This window comes from Lissotriton vulgaris, chromosome 11 (assembly GCF_964263255.1).
Source record: "Lissotriton vulgaris chromosome 11, aLisVul1.2, whole genome shotgun sequence".
Classification (NCBI taxonomy): domain Eukaryota; kingdom Metazoa; phylum Chordata; class Amphibia; order Caudata; family Salamandridae; genus Lissotriton; species Lissotriton vulgaris.
In genome coordinates, this window is record NC_141699.1 from 681,708,687 (window position 1) to 681,727,915 (window position 19,229).

The 19,229-nt window shown below is 41.1% G+C and overlaps 1 protein-coding gene across 2 annotated transcripts in view; it reads left to right on the top strand.

Annotated features, from left to right (window-relative positions):
• Window positions 1–1,259: 1,259 nt before the first annotated feature.
• UNC5D (unc-5 netrin receptor D) overlaps window positions 1,260–19,229 on the top strand; it is a 703,309-nt gene continuing 685,339 nt past the window's right edge. For both annotated transcript variants that reach the window (XM_086943775.1, XM_086943776.1), the window contains exon 1: window positions 1,260–1,472. In XM_086943775.1, coding sequence (XP_086799901.1) covers window positions 1,322–1,472 — 151 coding nt within the window. In that variant the 5' untranslated portion in view covers window positions 1,260–1,321. The remainder of the gene's footprint in view (window positions 1,473–19,229) is intronic.

Below are 19,229 nucleotides of genomic sequence, written 5' to 3' on the forward strand. Positions count from 1 at the left end.
TAAGGTCTGGCCAGACAGCCAAACTGTCTGCAGACACAATGTTAATATGGAAAAGTGTTTGCCAGTTTAAAAAAAGAGATTTTCCAACTGCCAATTTATCCTATCCGTACACCGCCAAAGTCTGTTATTCATTGCACTGAACACGGACAACAATGTCCCTTCTCCGATAAAAAATAATTTCCTTTAGCCTAAAACGAAACTGAGCTATTTCCTTTGTCATATTATTTCAATTTAAATTACTTACATTTCTTTAATTTTGATAGTCAATAACATTACTTTTCAATACATCACTTTCAATTAAATGCATTTTCCTTTGAGAAAAATTAGCTGACATTAAATGAGGTCACTTGTGTTTGAAAGAAAATAGGTGACATTGTTCAGCTCACTCGCTTCCCAATGAAAGTCCTCGCACCAGTCTCCTCCCTTGTTCAGATTTTTAACCCCTCGGCCCCCAGGGATGACTCATTTGATCATTCACAGGATGCTGACAATTGACATCTGTGGGCTTAATGAAGTGCTCGGCCCATTCCAAACAGAACTCGGTATCATATATTGGGATTAAATACTCGAGCAGGAAATTATACTGTCCATAAATTACTCAAGGCAAATAGTTCCTGGTTCCATTTCCCAGAGGCCTGCTCTCATTGATTTAGGAACAGAGTGAGTGATTGGAGTGTAGTGATACTGACAGATGTTGATGCTATTTCCAGCAGCGGTTTAAGCTGGCATCGTTTGCCTAACACACTGCAAACACGGAGTAGCTGCTTATACCTTGTTTGTACCAGTGAAAAACGCATGTGAAAGGGCCCCAGGTCAGCTCGTGAAGCACACCAAAACTTAGCTATTCACACTACTTTCTTACCACACTAAACCTACGACTCCCTGTATCTTCCATAAGACCCTATGTCCAGCGCTACCTACAGACAGTTGTAACTTAAGTAAGAAAATATTAATTGAATATTAAAACCTAACCTCTAGCAAGTTCGCATATCATATGTCAATGAAACCACTGCAGAGATTTATGTGTTGACAGCAGGTAACCTGCTGCTATACTTTACTCCGCCTTTCATCATTTCAAGTTTGGTAAAAAGAGAGGACTTATTTGTAAAATTGTAAAATCAGAATGTTTGCTCAACTGAACATTTTACTCCTGCATGACACAATGTAATGATATTGTTACCTTAAGGAAAACCCTACAAAATGAAAAAAAGTTTTTCTGAGAATTTTTTTTTGTGTTTGTTTGGTCTCTATAGGTAATGAAAATGGCGAATCCCTTCCAGACTCTCTCCCTTCAGCACCAGGGACCCTTCCACACTTTCAGATGGAGCCCGACGATGCCTACATCATCAAAAGCAACCCAATCAGCCTGCACTGCCGCGCCTTGCCAGCCACGCAGATCTTCTTCAAGTGCAACGGGGAGTGGGTCCATCAGGATGAGCATGTGTCCGATGAGAGCGTGGATGAGGGTACAGGTAAGAAAACTGAGGAACAGGTGTGCAAGCACATTCATGCTCAAGGCAATGGGTTGGTAATTGAAGAGTGGATGACACAGAGTTTTGAAAAGCTCAACACAGGCACAACAAGTGTCCTTAAAGTGTGGCAATGGAAAACTGTGGTCCTCCTCATCCTGTTAAGATATATATGCTTGCCTAATGCTGTTGAACCTGTTTGTAACTTAGTTCATATTTGATCAGATATTTTCCTTGCTTCCCCAAATCAATGCAGTTCTCACATTATTTTGAAATGTATTTGCAATTCCAAGTCCTTCACACAAAAAAGTCCAGCTCACAAGGGCAATCTTTCTGGTGTTAGTGCTTTGGTAGGAGTGAGTCTGAATTATGGCAACACCCTATTCCCACAGTCTCTAGCATTCTCTCTCAACGACCTCCAACTCATCAAAAAAGGTAGTTGAAATTGTGCCTAATTTGAGAGAATTTGGTTGTATTGGTCATGATCTCCATAGGCTTGGCTCACTGACAGTTCAAGGTAAATCCAATATTCTTTCTCCAGTGGAGTGTTTGTGCCTAATGTAAGATCTAATGAATGCACGACATCCACCAAAAAGTATCCGGTGAACCTACCATCTAACCTAACCTTTTGAATGCTCATGACGAGCTGAGCTCGTCATGAGGCACGCTGCTCCGGTGCTCATGACGAGCTCAGCTCGTCATGGGCCGTGGAACGCTCAGGTGCAGGGAGAATTCCCCTGCTGTGCTGAGCGTTCCACGGGAGCCAATGCACCTGTGACGAGCTGAGCTTGTCATGAGCACAGGAGCGCCGTAGCTCATAACAAGCACAGCATGAGCATACGGGCGCTGTGCGCGCCCCCTCCCCCCAGCACAGTGGGGGAATTACCCCCGCAGCGAAGGGGTTAAAGTGTATCGGGCCTCTAGGCACTGAAAATACGTCTGTGGAGACAGCCACCATTTTTGATGGATATCCTGTATCTGCTAGACACTAATTAAGGCCTAATATCCCTGATGTACAAATTGTTTTAAAAGTAGCAAACCCTCAGATCACATAAATGGCAGGGTTTACAACTTTTAAAACACCGTTTGTAATGTACTAAACCCAATTAATGATTCAGAAAAGGATTTCTGAATTGCTAATGTGGAAAGAGCTTGTTATGGACATCCCTTACAAATACAGATTCCTTAAGATATGTATTATTGTTTTGAAACCAAAATATGGGTTCAAACCTTTAATATTAAACTAACAATTACAAATGCATGGTAAGCCATTCACGAACAGGAAGAGGTCCCCTTTGAGAATGTTGACAAGAACTTTTTTGGGGAGTAGGCAGTGGTCCAAGGGAATACCTCTTACTCAAAAAGGGGTAAATTTCCATTTTTAAAACCATCACATTTTACTTCTAGGAAAACCATCTGCATTAAAAAAAAAGATTGCTTCATTTAAAAACAATCACAGACATGATGGTCTGCGGACCCCAGCAGGCCACGATGCTTGTGACTCTAGGCAGTTGTAGTGAGTCGCAGTTTGAGTTCTGCTTCATATACATTAACGAGTACTGTCAAATTATGACCCACTATGATTTGGAATTTTTGAACTGATCTATTAGTATGTAGGTCAGTTTTCAAAATTGCTTTCCCTTTATAAAACATCAACAAGCAATTTTCGACCACTTTCTGAGCAAGAAAAAATTGCACATCATGCCCCAAGCCCTTAAATTCCCACAAGGACTTTGTGCTCTTCTAATAGTCCCTCCTATAACTTCCAGAGAATATATGCTGAATAGTGAAGCGTTTGCTCTTTTCCTATCTTTGGCACTTATGAATGAATTTCCTCCAGCCCTTGAAGCAGGGGGAGGGGAAGTAGGGAGGCCTTTAACTCAAATCTTCCAAAAAGAGCTACAAATTCTACTTTTCAACAATTAATTATTTGTTCAAGTCAAGCCTATTTAGCTCAGAAGCCCACAAAACCCAACAGTGATAGTGCTAAAAAAACAAAGAATTGACAATGAAGATGTTTAGAAGTGAAAAAGTTTAGTAAGGGCGCACTACGTGTTTGTTTGTCGTTTGTTTTAGTTGTATGGTGCTCCGAGGTATCACTCTCTGATGAAAAGTGTGCCAAAATAACTCTAATGGTTGGACCCAAATAGATATGGGGCGTGTCCCCCGGGCTTCATATCTATGGGGGTGCAACCATTAGAGATGTTTAGAAGTGGCCATTTTGTTAGACCTGTAATTCTTAGGGTGATCTTCCTCTGAATGTTTTGCCTTCTTCCTTCATTTTCATTTTAGCTGTTCTCATTTTTGCTGGCCTTAGGACTCTGCAAACTTTACCACTGCTAACCAGTACTAAAATCCATGTGCTCACTTCTTCAAACATGCTAGAATTGGCTTTTTCCCAATTTGCATATTTAAGTTACTTATAAGTCCCTAGTAAAGTGCTACTACATGTACCATGGGCCTGTAAATGTAATGCTACGTGTGATCCTACAACACTTATTGTACCATCCACTTAAGTATCTCTTTAAACTAGTCCCAGGCCTACGATTGTAGCCTGTGTGTGCAATTTTTAAACTGTCATGTCCGCCCAGAAAAATAAATCTTTCATAATTCCCAAACCTTTGTTTAAAAACATATAAGTCACCCCTAGTGTCGGCAGTGGACAGCACAAAGGGCAGGGTGCGGAGTATTACAAAAGTTGAAAATTAACTTTCAAGCCTTACATGTCCTGGTAGTGAAGAACTCACAAATACATGTTTTACTATGGCAAGGCCTACCTCTCTCATGTGATAACATTGGTGTGGTAACTGGAAACATTCTTATGTGCATGTGCTGAGTTCAAACTGGAGCAATATAGAGCGTAATTGGAGTTACCTTATTGCATTTAATGAGCTGTAACTTCCAAATGGGAACAAGTCACAGGTTCATGCATGGTGTCTTTGGAATTGTAATAAAAATCCTCTCTTATGGTAAAGTTGAATTTTAAATTAAAATTTAGAAAATACCACTTTTAGAAAGTTAGCATTTTCCTGCCATAGCGACTTAGTGCCTGTAGCCTGTCTCTGGGTCACATGATGGGGCGCAGCTGACTGTTGGACTTTGTGTATTCCTCCTAGATAGCTACACACAAAAGAGAGCTTGTGTGTGCATAGATGGGCCATCACTGGCAGGAAGGGAAGGCAAACCTGGACACAGCCCTACTTACAGTTGAATAGGCTGTATCCTGTCTCCACACAAAGGGCTGCATACCCCCTGTAGTTAGTCTGAAGCCAGGGCAGGGAAGGCATGGAGCATGTGTACTTAAAGGGCAAACATCTAGAAGCTTCTCCCACTTCCAAGTGAGGGTAAGGTATAACTATTAAACCTTAGACACCAACTCTTCAGTACAATTCTGGACCTGTGCATACTCTGCCAGAAAGAAGAACTGCTGTGCTGTTGAAAGGACTGCTACTCTGCTGGACTACTGCATTGTAGAACAGCTGCCCTCTCAGCTGACCTGTTGTCTGCTGCCCTCTTGCCTTGCTGAGAAGGACTGGACCTTCCACCTGTACCCAGAATGATCAGAGTGTCTCCAAGGGCTAGCCTGTTATAACCAGCACCTGAACTCTGCAACTGTGACTTCCCTGCCAAGTCATGCCACCCCAGTCCTAGACCCTTGGAAGTGAGTCTGAAGATACTCTGCCAGCCCGTCTGTGGATCCAGCGGAACCAACACATTTCCTCTGCTGCATTGATCCTCCCAGCGCAATGACTTTGCATTGACCTAGCATTCCCCTCAGAACTGTTGCTGTAAAAAACTTCATCCTGTATATTGAATGTAAAAAACCCGACTGATGTGAGTCTGTTGTCTTAACAAGAGGACCCGGGGTCATGGAATAAGCATTTTGGCAAAGTCCATTAAAACTGAGAAAATAAATTTGCCTTGATTTTGCTCATTCTGCTATGTAGAATAGGGCAAACAGAGCTTGCCTTAATCCATATTACAGCAAAGGTTTTGCATCAAAGCAAGCTCGTAAATATTCATAACGCACTATTCTGCCTGTGTTTAAAAGAAATGTTAACAAAGAAAAACAAATCTACAAATAACGTTTTTGAAAATTACATGACCTTCTGGTTTTGTACTTTTCCTACGTATGTGATGATCATTGAAAGAAGTAATTTTCCTCAAGCTTAGTCGTATTTTCATTTTTCAATAGTATAACAATTATTTCTACATTTCTTACTATTCTTATAACATTACAAGCAACTATCATGTGAAATATGTTTGTTCCATGTTTTGCCTTGATTCAAATACATTTTTCCTCTTCTAGTTAATAAGCAGCAAAAGTGGTGCAATTGTATTTGCTTTTAAAAAAAATAAAATGGGACCCACTTTGTTTCTGCAATATGCCCTGTGGATCCTGATAATCTTTGAGGACACAGGTCGAGGGGGAGCAAATATTATCTGATTGACTTAGAAGTGCTATTGCAGGAAGATTAACTCAAGCTCCTACACAATCTGCAATTTGACAAAAGAGGATTTAAAATCTTGGCCTGAACTGCTGATCTGCAACCATTCTTGAAAAATGGCTTTAGAGGGAGAGAGATGTAGTTCACAGGAAAGAACAAGAGGGAAAAGCCATTCTTTCATGTTTAATATTTTATCAAGAGCGAAATCACATGTAATCAGCTTATCAAAAACCCAGAAAGAATGATTTTTTTGTAGATACATACTCGCAACACACTGGGGCATCCACTTTCAAAAACAACAAGTGGCTGCAAGATATACTCTTCTCTGTGTTAGGAGTCCCAGATGATGACAAGGGCAGTACCGGACGATAACTGATGGGTATTTTCACATTTTGAAAGTACCTTGTGGGCTTGGATCACACCCTTTTACACATAGTTATAAGTTGTTAGGAGGTTTTTGTCAGACACAGAATAGCTAGTAGATTATATAGACCCACAGTTACTCTTTGTTTGTCTACATAGAATCTTGGACTTACCAAGGGGTGTCTGTTGTGCATAGAAAGGGAAGGGTAAGGCCTGCCAAGTGGGTGCTCTTGTCAGGACAACATGGCAGTTTAACAAACTGCCTGCAGGCACTGCAGTGGCAGGCCTAAGTTATCTCTTTAAGTCTACTAGTGTGGGTGGCACAATTAGTGCTGCAGGCCCACTAGTAGCATTTGCATTACCAGCCCTGGCACATATAGTGCACCTTACTATGGACTTTACTAGTAAAACAAATATGCCAATTATGGACAACCAATTACCATTACACTTTACACAGGAAGCCCTTGCACATTGACACTGATCAGCAGTGGCAAAGTGCCCAAATCATCTAAGTTGGCAACACCATGTCAGAAAAAAGGTCTAGTGGGAAAGCAAAACATTAAAGGAACTTTAGCAAAAAAGGGCCAAGTCCAACAGTCCCTATTATGTAAACAAAGCCTTGCTTAGATCATGGTTATTGGCCTATCTCTAACTCACTGAGTTGCCCATTTTTCTTACTCCTGGGCCTAGTTTTTCGAGCAAATTTAATATATTTCCTCACAACTACTGCAGTAGTCTGCAAAGGCAACTGGGTGCAGAATTAAGGCCTTACAGGTTGTGAAAGAGTAAGGACAATGCTTTGGTAGAAGCCTAAGGTCAGCTTTTTGGTCTTTGTGCTCCTCATACTTCCAAAGGACATGCTCATGGCCACATGGTGGTGGCCAACCAATCAATATCTCAATGCGGCCATCTTACATTACAGTTTTCTGAACTGTACCAATGCACTCTAACACATTTATGGTAGGGAACAGCCTTACCGTGGTGCAGTATTTATAGTGGTGCATTTATAATTGTTAAAGGTGTGTCCCAAACCACCAAGGATCATTGTTCCTAGTTTTCAGTAGCTAAACAAAGTTAAACGCATTAGTGGGTCGAACTTAATTCCAACGTTACAAACTTTTTAGTTGTACTCTGTATATACAAGCATTCATTTGGGTACACTTCTCACATGGACCTTTTTCATGCTGCTTTACAGAAAAGTTTATAAAATCTCCTTTGTTTGTATTCACATTATCTTTCTTGCAACTCAGCTAGACTTGTTGTTCTTTGCCCAAGTTTTTTAAAGTAGTTTCATAGTATAGCTAATTTTACATTAAGCTCAATGTCCTTTTACCACCATCAGAGGAAATGGTTTTATATTTTTATTACCTCTACTAACTCAATCATTAATATGACACAGAACACTATAGTACTGTTATCAAATTTAGAGTGTAGACAACAAATTATTTCTAGACAGTTTTACCACAATAGACAATGATGCTTCTCTGAGCTTCAGCATTTCAGACATCCACAGTATTAACAACTTGAACTTGCATTTTGTGATGTTATACCATAGGTAGAGAATTTTTACATTTATGTGAAGCGCATCACATATCTTTCATATCACTTCAGCTTTGTATTTGCCTTGAATCTTGTTTAATTTCCTCTATTTTCTATATATTTTACAGCCTTCTCCAATTTGTGCGCATCCTATAGAGAAATGCGTATTTTATACAGTTATCATAGTCTTGACTGTAAATGCTAAACACTGGGAAAATAACAATCTCTCCTCTCACAGTGATCGTAGTGGGGCATCTTTCTACTAGGAAAGTTAGTTTTAATAAATTTCAACAAGTACGAACAAAGTTACAAGGTAATGCATTGATTGTAAATATGGATGGTAGCCTGGGTCATTTCTTTATTTTGCTCCCCTTGAACATTTGCTTTAGCCACTCACTTTTTTTCCACAGTGTTTGGTAATTTGTATTATGAATGATGTTTCCCATTGTTTTCCTAATAATTGTGTAACGCTGAACTCGAATAAACATGACTTCATTCATCTAGATTGCATATTTATAAACTAACCACCTGTCACCATTTTATTTCAATCTACAAACATTCTAATTGTCACCATTTCGCTATTTTCAAGACATGGCTACCCTGTGCGAGCGCATCTCCTTGGTTTAGTGCGCTTGCCGTTTTCACCAAGGAGGAAATCAAGTTATTTTTTAATATGTTTAACTCTATTATTTTATATTGAGATCAAAATAACTGGATGGTTATTTCCAGGCATTCATACATATGTAGGAGTTTAATAGGATTTATCGACTTACCGTTGCACCAATCCTAACATGATCTTTGAGGCACAATGAAACACACATTGATACTGGGAAGCATACATATAAAGATGACAGATCTCTGTTTAGTTACCTTTAGATTGCAAGTATAGACATAAATGAGTGGTGTTTTGTAGAAGGATTTGCATGAATACACCATTGGACTGAAGGAGACATGGCAAGTAGACAAAGGTAGAAAGATGGCGTCATGAGTTTGAAAATCAGCAGAATCTTTTAAAGATTCAAGTCCTCTTGTTTTTTTACAGAGAAGCGTGGGTTTATTATTTTATAATCTCCGGTACGTCTATGCATTCTGAAAGGGAATTTATTGTTGTTTTTTCTCATTATATCATAACATCTTTATTGCTTTTCGGCTTCTCTTCTTTAATTTTCAACATTGCTAGGCAACTCCATGTCCGGGGATCCAAGCGCGCATAACATTACCTGCCTTCGCAAGCCATTCTTCTTAATAACAGATACTCGTGAAGAAACAGACTCTCACACAAACACAAAATGTCACATAATTCAAATGAATAGCAGGTAACGTGAAGACATACATTCCGGCCTCTGAGGCAATCTGATCCAAATGGGGTATTTATTAATTTAGAGATGTATTTACATTTTCATTCCAAATGCTGCCAAGGATGAATGTTGTTAATTTTCCCAGGTTTCACTTGACTCTGCGGGCAGCAGGCAGCATATAGCCATAATGTGTCTACTGAATGTTTTAAATGTGATAGAAAGTGTGCTGTGAAAAATGTGCGGTCTTACTTGATGACTGCGTGGAAGATAACTGATTAGGGGGACAGTTTTCCAGCCTTTTCCCACAATGCCTATTAAACATGCCCACATGCACCCACTGACACACACATACCACACACACACAGCCAAAAGCGCTGTGATCCTCACAGTGAAAGTGAATGTATGACTTTGTCAAGGCTCTAACACTATGGAGGCTTGTCTGGTCATCACAATATGGGTTAAACATGCCCAGATGCACCTACTCAGACAAACACACTCTTATTATGTCTGATTTACGGACAAGATACCAAAAAATTGTGGTAACTGGGGATTTTAACATGCATTGGGATAAAGCCCAGAAAGATCCGCCAACTCGACACCTGGAGAATACTATGTCCTCACTTGGTATTAGAAAGCTTGTAGATGCCCCTACACATGTTAAGGGGCACACCCTGGATCTTATTTGGACTTCAGACCCAAAGGTAAACCTTGTGGACATTGTACCCTGTATCTGGTTGGACCATCACTTGGTGAACTGTGAGATCCCAATTGTAGGTTATCCGTCCCAAAAACCTCCAAAACTGAAAAAAGTCCGGCAGTGGATAAAAGTTGATTCACAATCCTTGATCAGTAGTCTTCCTGATCGTGTCCAATCATTACCTTCTAGTGGGGATTTAGAACAGGACTATAAGGACATAACGCGGAATCTGAGTCAGGCGATCGACAAGATAGCACCTGAGAGACTACAAAAAGCAAAAGGAGTAGGAAAAGGTGCTCCATGGTTCACCCCGCTCCTGAGGGACCACAAAAAGAAACTCCGCCTTCTAGAAAGGACTTGGAGGAGAACAAAAGACGGGATGGATCGGGAACAATATAAAATCTCTCTTAATTTATATAAAAAACTGATTATGGCAACAAAAGCAGAATTTTATGAAACCCGTATAAATCAGGCCGAGAACATTCAGAAGGAAACGTTTAAAATCTTAACTGAGTTGAGTAAAAAAACAGAAATGATGGAAACAACAAAAAATGTTGATAGTTTCCAAAGCTTTTTTCTTGAGAAGGTGGAGATTATCCTTTCTGAGATTAAGAACAGCGCCCTGAAGGGCCCTTTTCCGTCACAGGAAGCTCAAATTCCCTCGGAAGCTTCTATTTCAAGGTTTCCCGAGATAGACTCTCTAAGTCTTGAGCAGCTTATGAACAAAACCAAGTCAGGCTTCCCGGCGGACCTGTGTCCCCTTAAGGGTTTTTCGTCTGGCGCGTCCTATCTTAGAAGACCATGTTATCTCCCTTCATCTCTTGATGAATTAGACTGCATATACAGCATGTTTCCTTTCTTAACACACACCTTTATTCAAAAGTGGAAATCATGTGGTTATAAAACAAGATGGAATTGCAATTTCCGAAACCACAGAAAGCACTTCAAATATTCCCGCTCTTCTTCCAGACCACCAAAAATGAATAGCTGCCAACTCAGTCTAAATAGAGGTACGTCCGTGGTACAATACTGGTCTGTCAGACATGGGCCTTAGGTATCCGCTCTTGAGCCTCATTATGTATTGGTGCAGAGATAGAAACACCTTCATTTCTGAGACACAGTTCTGAATGGAGGTCAAATTTGAAATAAGAGTAAGCCCATAAATAGCAATACAACATAAATCTATACGATTCCAAACTGTTATGAGTTTACATCGCAAAGTCCCTCCCTGAGCGTACTGAGTAATGACAGCCACTAGAACAAGACACCTGGATATTAGCTGTTCATACTCTAATTGTTTCCTTCAAGGGGTGGGCCTGTTGCACTTCTATAGCAGACACATCAGAGACCCATCTAACCCCCTTGGGAGAGTATTCTTCATGATTTGCATGCCACATCAAAAGCCTTTGGAACTTCATTAAGATAACTATGCCCTGTTATCTCTCCTGGCTCTCGCTGTCCAGCAGCCTTATCTTCAAGAGCTTTTGCATCACCTGCTTGTCGGTCAGCAATGGCATCCCACCTTACCTGCCATTCAAGATCAGGGTATCCGGAGGGGTGTGTAGGCCAAACAGAAGCCCCCTCGTCTTTCTAAAGACCAGGAAATGGAAGCAGGGGAAGACCAGCCACCAGACCATGTCCTGTTATGTTCAACGGGTATGGAAATCCATCACAATTAAAATGCACTAAGCACTTTCCATTCTTTGAGAAAAAAACACTCAAGACCCTTCCCTTCAAGTAACACCTCAATGTGGTGACCTCGCCTTTATGAAGAGCATGTGGCATGTCCCTAGCCCAACAGTCACACTCACACCCTGGTCCTGCTGTCCCATGTGTTGTCCGCCCCTTGCACCCTGCACTGTTAGCTCCCATTTCCTCCTACAACCCTGGACTACTGGCAAGCGAAGCCCTCCTTCCTCCCTGTCACTCCTTTCCCCCACTCACCTATGGATGTGCACAATGCAGCCGTTTGTCCCGCTTTCCTCTTATTCTATATTATTCCATTCTGTATTCACCCTCCCATTTGGCTGTCTCCCACAATAGTATTGCCTCTTCAAGTGTCCACCTTCACTCCACCCTACCTCTGCCACCTTTATAAGCCTTTCTTTGCTTGACATCACACCCTTTGTCATCTCTTCCTCCTCAGCCTATGCTGTATTGCTCCATCTCATATTCTCATATCTCCCTCTCTACTACCTCCCCTTTCATTATCCTGTTCTTTATCATATTTGTAATTAGGCCTGGGCGGTACATTCCATTCCGCTCGCTGAATTTGTGTAATTTGAGTAATTTTGCGTTCCGCGGAGAACGCGGAATTGCCCAGATTTCTGCGATCCGCTGCTTCACAGAATGTTTTGCTTGTTCGCTCTCTCAAAATGCGTGTTCGCAAAATATTTCCCCAGAGCAGGAAACATCATTCGCGAACAGGAAAAAAGCATTGCAAACGGGCAGAAAAGCAATTCCGGGTGTTCACTGAACTTTTGCATGCTTGCGGAGATTTTTTAACGTTTAGCGGATCTTTGCGTAGCGTGATCACACGAATTCCGTCCACCCCTATTTGTTATGTTGATGCTTACCTCGCCCTCCCCAGCAGCATTTTCACCCGGATAACTCTATTTGGATATGATTTTGGATATGATTTTGCACTATTCAAATCTAAATCTATTCAGGCCATCCATTATCATAATCTTTGAATGTTCATTATAATACACTTGACAAGCTACTGGTTTTTGTCTCATTGGATTCAGAAACCTGCCCACATTGTTTTTAACTCAAATTGAAAATGCACAATTTCTCATAGTCTCCACTATGGGACTCTCTTAGCAATGTCTCAAGTGGCTTTGTAACTGTTTTCCTGCAAGCATGGTCCTGTTTTTGAGCTTCCCAACTCTAAAACATCTTATGATTGGGAGCTGCTAGCTTTCGTTCACTAGATGCAAGAAATACGCAGTTACTTAAGGGTGTGATGACTGTCTTTCTGGTTTATTAATATCTGTTCTCACACAGATGAGCAGCATATGCATGCTATTCTGGTACAACAGCTTACAGTTTTTGTCTATAGTTTTCTTTTACTGTTACTGAGAATTGGCATGACTAATGTTTATGTGAGAGTGATTGTTATAGGTAAGACAAAGTCTATTCTCACACCACTTAGCATCTGTCAGGATACTTGTCATTACCTGTGGTTTAGAAGTGAAGGGCGCACGTATTGTATTGCTTCCACAACCATGCTGGAAAAATAGTCAGTGGCGATAAGGGTCTGTGAAATAGATCAGTGCATGCTTACCCTTGCCAACAAATCAGGACAGGGAACCCCAGATGTGCTGGCCATTTGAAAGCCTGACTTGCCATATATATACCCAGATGAGCTGTCCTACGTGTAAGCAGATTGCTCAGCTAGACCAGGTCAAACAATACCCTTCCTTACTGTTTCCCATGTTCAGGCCTTTCCAATATTTTAATAAACAAGCATTGGCAAACCCAATCGGTTTCATCAATGCAACATCTATTAGCATGGCTAAAAGTTAGTGGCATAGAGGTGAGTGGCATGGAGTGGAGTGTCGTAGATTGGAGTGGAACTGAGTGGAGGGGCTTAGAGTAGAGTGGTGTAGAGTGTTTTGTTGAGGTGCACTGACTGGAGTAGAGGAATTTTGAGTGATGTAGGAGTGTCAGGGACTGTCGTAGAGTGAACTGTCATAAAGTGGAGGTTGGTAGAGTGGACTGGAGTAAAGTGTTGTAGAGTGGAAAAGGGTAGCGTAGAATAAAGTGTCATAGAGTGGAGTGGCGTAGAATGTTGTGGGGTGCTGTAGAGTGGTGTAGAGTAGATTGGCGTAGAGCAGAAGGACATAGAGTGGAGGGACATAGAGTGGAGAGGCATAGAGAGGAGGCTCATAGAGTGGAAGGGCGAGAGTTGCATAGAATGTCATACTGTGGAACAAAGTGTTGTAAAGTAGAATGGAGTAGAGAGGAGTGGTGTAGAGTAGAGTGACATACTGCATTGTGGAGTAGAGTGGCGTGGAGTGTCATATCGTGGCATTGAGTGTTGTAGTAAGGAGTGTAATAGAGTGAAGTGGTATAGAGTAGAATGTCACAAAGTAGAGTGTTGTTAGAGTGGAGTGTCGTAGAGTGAAGGGTCATACGGTGGAAGGTCGAAAAAGGTAATTAAGTGGGGTAGAGTGGCATAGAGTGGAGTGCATAGAGTGGCAAAGAGTGCATAGAGTGGAGTAGAGTGGCGAAGAGTAGAGTAGAGTACAGCAGAGTGGAGTAGAGTCAGGTGGAGTAGAGTGGCTTAGTGTTCTGCTATGTGTAGCACCTGCTTGAAAATGAAATGTCAGACAATCTGCCTATGAAGCTTGTGGTTGTGCTGTCCTAGTTAAAGGTAGGCGAATCACATTGTTTTTACTGGTTTGCCTCATTGTGTCCTGCATCAGAAAGACGCTTTCCAGCAGTATGTAAATTGCTAGAAAGCCAAGTCACAGTAAGAGTCACCCCACCTCCTAGATAGTGAATGTCAAGTCAGTCCCAGGCAAAGAATTCAAACAATGGCCCGAAGTATAAAGAATGATCCACCTGCACATCAGAGCCATTGTTCTTTTTCTTTTCTGTAACAAATTCTGACTTTGAGAGATTGTTTGTGTAAAACAAAAAAAAATGTAGAAAGGAGTAAAAAGTCCATTCTGCCTACTGCTCTGCATATAACGCATCACACCAGTGGGTGCACTATAGGCAGTGAAATAGCAACCAGAGAAGCTGGGGTCTCCAAATTTGAAGGGCTGTCATCTGTCAAGGTTTGCAGGCCAAGGTCTCCGACAACTTGCCCGCCAGGGAGGCAACATGCGAGAAACATGAGTGCGGCTGTTGGTGAACAGTTAGAGCAATATCTTGGAGGCTAGCCTGAGAACTAGACTCAGTTCTAGTAGGATATAACCTATACACCATTGTAAAAAGCATATGTGCTTCACATTCCTGATGGTTTCTGTAGCTTTGTGAAAATATATAAACATCTTTACCTCGCCACGTAAGGCACTGACAAACCCTGATTGGACCCACGCAGAATAACTCTAGGTCCTCAATTTACTTCTCCTTCATCCATTTACCATTTAGACGCTAAATAGATGCTGAATTGGGCATGATATTTTCAGAGAAATAAGGTAAAATCCACGGAATAGGGTTTAGTATTAATAGGTGTGCTTGTTGGTCCCCATTCAGAGGCAATGCCTTATAATCACCACATCTTGGTGAATGAATAGAAGCCGTAATTGGTGATTCCAGCCAGAGGTTGTCACTGCACCAACATTTGGGGCATCTATATGAGGGTCTCATTCACCAACTCACTCATCTCAAAGTGGAATAGGTTGTAAATTTGGAGGTGTTGAAAGTTTTCCAAGCATTCCTGTAAAAGATCAGGGATTTGTGGGCTTCAATGCAAAGAAGAAGCCGCTTCCAGACACTACAGAACAGTGCCATCGAGTAGACTGAGATTCTTAGTAGTCAACAATAAAGTCTACAGGATTTTTATTAGTACAAGGTGACATACTTCAAAATTACTAGGGCCCTTCAGAGACGTACCATTAATTGTGTATCTCCACTTTCATTAGCATGCCTCCTGACTCACTTCTAATGAATATGAACTGCTGCCAGTTTCTGATGTGGGGATCTCCAACCTTTTCTGTAGTGAGAGCTACTTCTAAACACTGAAAATCATTGTGAGCTACTGAAGGCTAAACAACTTGTACATTGTTACCATTTACCCCAAAGCCAAGCTTTATTGACTTTAAGCCTAATGTCCATTGAACCAGATACTATGGTTTCAACAAAATACTTTGCCTGGGGGCACTATGACAGGGCTGTCAGTAAGAGCGTTGTCTTTGGGAATGTATAAACATGTGTGTTTATGAATGGGATATATTTGTATGGGTGACTGTGAGCCTGAGCACAGGACATACCGTTTGTCATGCGTGGCACCATTACATGTGTAGCACAAATATACAATCTTCTTTTTTATTAAATGGGAGACATTTAAAATGCACAAAAAAGTTATTCAAAAATGTTCATAATATGGAACATTTTTCTGTACTTAAAATTTCTCTTATTTAAAAAAAATCTGTATTTTTCATTTATATTTATGGCACAGTGTCTACTGGCCACTGGGAGTAAGCTATTTTTGCACTTTGCAGTGGGTGAAATTCTAAAAAAGAGTTAACTTTATCTTAAATGTAACTTTTCAATTTAATTTTCTCCCGTTTAAAAGCATACAGAAACATCATTTGATTCACAGATCCAATATTGATTTGACTTGGACTTTTATATAAGTGATAAATACCTCAGTGCTTTAGTTGTTCACCTCTGTGCCCCAGCCCCAGCTTGCGTCATAAATCTGACTACTCATTATCAGGCACCGTTATCTGCAGCCTGGTGATAATAATGTAAAACAAACACAGCCATCTCTTAACTTTAAAAGGAAAAGATGACCATGTATTTATTTAAAAATGAACTCAAGGCTGTGAGCTACTTTTAATGTGTCTAAGAGCTACTTTCCTTTCCTCGGTCTTACCTTTCTCTCTCCTACTTTATATCCTGCCCTTTCTCTTTTTCACTCCAGCCCCTTCCCCATACCCCCACTCTCTTCCCCTTCCACCTGTCCCCTAACCACTCTCATTTTTTCTCCAACTTGATATATATATGTTTTTGTTTCCCACTCTTTGCCACCTTTCCCCACTCTCTCACGGCCTTTCATGCTTTCATTTTTGCTCCTTCTTTCACCCGTCAGATGTCTCAAGTCAAGCTGACTGCTGCATGACTCCTACAATATGAAGCAGCAAGGAACGAGCTCAGGGCAAAGCTCAGCTGTATACCGTTGCTGCAGTGTAGCCCTGTAGAAAAATCATAAACTTCTGGTGCAGTTACCATTATCGGTTGAATTCAGCCACAGAAACCATGCTGGTGCAGCATCTGTCAGGTTGTGCTTAACCTCTTATTTAAACCCACCCTCTTCCAGGAGAGACAGGGGAAACCTTCTTTGCCATGCTTAATTTGTAAATAAATAAGTGCCAGGGTCCTTGTCAGGAGGCCACTGCTGCTTGTGACACCCATTGCTCCCATTGTCACTGCCAGTGACAATACCCACACAACTTAACCATAATACATCTACAAATGCGATATTTTAGACTATTCCTTGCCCTCCAAAGCTATAAGAATGACTTTTGCGGCATTTACTAGTCTTTTTTAATGTATACTGAACTAATAACTGTTGTTGTGCTGATCTTTAAACTAGCCAAACAGTGCCATTCTATGGCAGCCTGTAATGAATGTCGGTGTTGACCATTAAGTTCCGGTGCCGAGCATCGGAAACCACAGGCTCAAATTAATCACTGCTTCTTTGTCCTGAAAACCATTGCTCATTAAAATCTGTTCTGTCTTTGCACTCTCACAAGCAAAATGGCAGACTACCAAGGGTGGCGCTTGCTTCACTGCAGCATCTCTAACAGGCCAGCATGCTTGTGTGAATCTTGCATACTTTGTGAAACCCCCTCTCCCCCACTCTACTTGGGACCAGACCGCAACGAATGATAAGTCAGAAAAAGCGTTCAACCCTTTAAAACACTGACTTTAAACAAAAAAACCTGAGCAGAAAAAGTGTAGAGTGAAAACTGAGTGCGCCAGATGCAGAGTGTTGCTTGTGGCTACGCATTGGGGACCTTTTGTGTCTACTTTTAATTTAGTAAGCACAACAAGAGAATTAAAACTTTACACTAAAGGGAAAGGTTCGAAACTGACCAATCACCGAAAAGTGGCTCCCCAAACTTCTAGGAGCTAAACATCACAGTGCAAAGATTTACATTCACAAAAAAAATGTTTAGTTTTTTTTAACAAAATTCAATAATTCTTTTCATACTAAATCAGGGCTTTCAGTGGGCCGGGTCCTGCCGGCACTCCGCACCGGCAGTTCTAAAAAGCAGGTGCTCGGATGGGTCCCCATTGGGCTCTCCATTTTTGCCCACACCATCCTGGTGATTTTTTTTTTAAACCCTTCAGTAGTACCAACCTTCACTGCCTTTGATGTAATTTCAAAGAGACTCGTTATGGCTTTCACGGTCTCACCATTTTAGAACTGAAGCATTGTTAATATTATATACAATGACGCCATAGTTGTTGCTTGTTTATCTTATGCAACTAACAACCATTGACGAAGCCAATAGTCCTGGCGTGTTCTAGGTATAATGTTACTTACTGTATTATATATCAGGATACAAGGACAGCAACAGCAAAATACCGGTCAGACGACACCCTATGCTAAGCACATGTTTTTAGCTTAGATGTTTTTAAGCCACACCCTTAATTACATAGGCCAGGGCCCTTTGAGAGACTCCCCAGTTTTTCATCCCAGGTAAAGCCCCGTATAAAAAATAGCAGTAGCAAAAATAATAATAATACCATTTAAAAAAGTTAATGCTGTGCACAAATTGGACACATATAAATAATCCACAAGCACATATTTCCCTTTTTATTAATTTAGGAAGATTTTGGAACAATTAAAAAAAGGGCTTGTGACGTGGGGTCCTGGCAGCTCAACCAAAAATATCGTCATACAAATGTGGTTAAATGCCCACTGTCAGGGCTTTAAGTGGGCCGGGTCTCACCGGGTCTGAGCACCGGCAGTTTATTTAAGGAGGTCTCAAAACCGGTCTCTATCGGGCTCTGTTTTGTGCCGTGGCACAGGAGGTCCATTTTTTTCGAGCGCTATAGGGGAAGAGAAGTCCTTTAAAGAGAGTCATTTTCTCTCTGGATTTCTCTTCTCTTTTCGGAACTATGGAACAGCAACATTGTCGTGGTGTCACCAGGGCTTTATGTGGAAGCTTTTTCAATATTATATACAAGCCACAGTTGCTCCTTATTTATCTTATGCAACTAACAACCATTGACAAAGCCAATAGTCCTGACTTGTTGTAAGTATGATGTTACTTGTTGTATCATATATATGGATGCAATGACAGAAACAACGAAATACCAGTCGGGCAGCACACTATGCTAAACAAAAACTTTTAGCTTACGTGTTTTTTAAGCCACGCCCTTAATTACATTGGCCATGCCCCCTTGAGAGACCCCCAGTTTTTTTATCCCACTTAAAGCTCTGCCCACTGTCCAACTTGCATAGAACTTAAAAATTCTTAATATATGCTCAAACTTTTAGTTTATCACTATATTAGGGCACAGCCAACCAAAGCCTTTGTTTGTTTCTTTTATTTAGCTCCTACAGACATATGAATCGCCTCTGGGCACTTGTCGGAGAATTAAGCCCAGCATGTGAGCTTTAAATGTAGTCTGCCCGTGTGACCCACTGATAAGGGGCGAAGAGTCCCTATGACAATTTGAATCTAGCATAGCTAGATGAGCAGAAGCCACCCCAGCCCCCTCC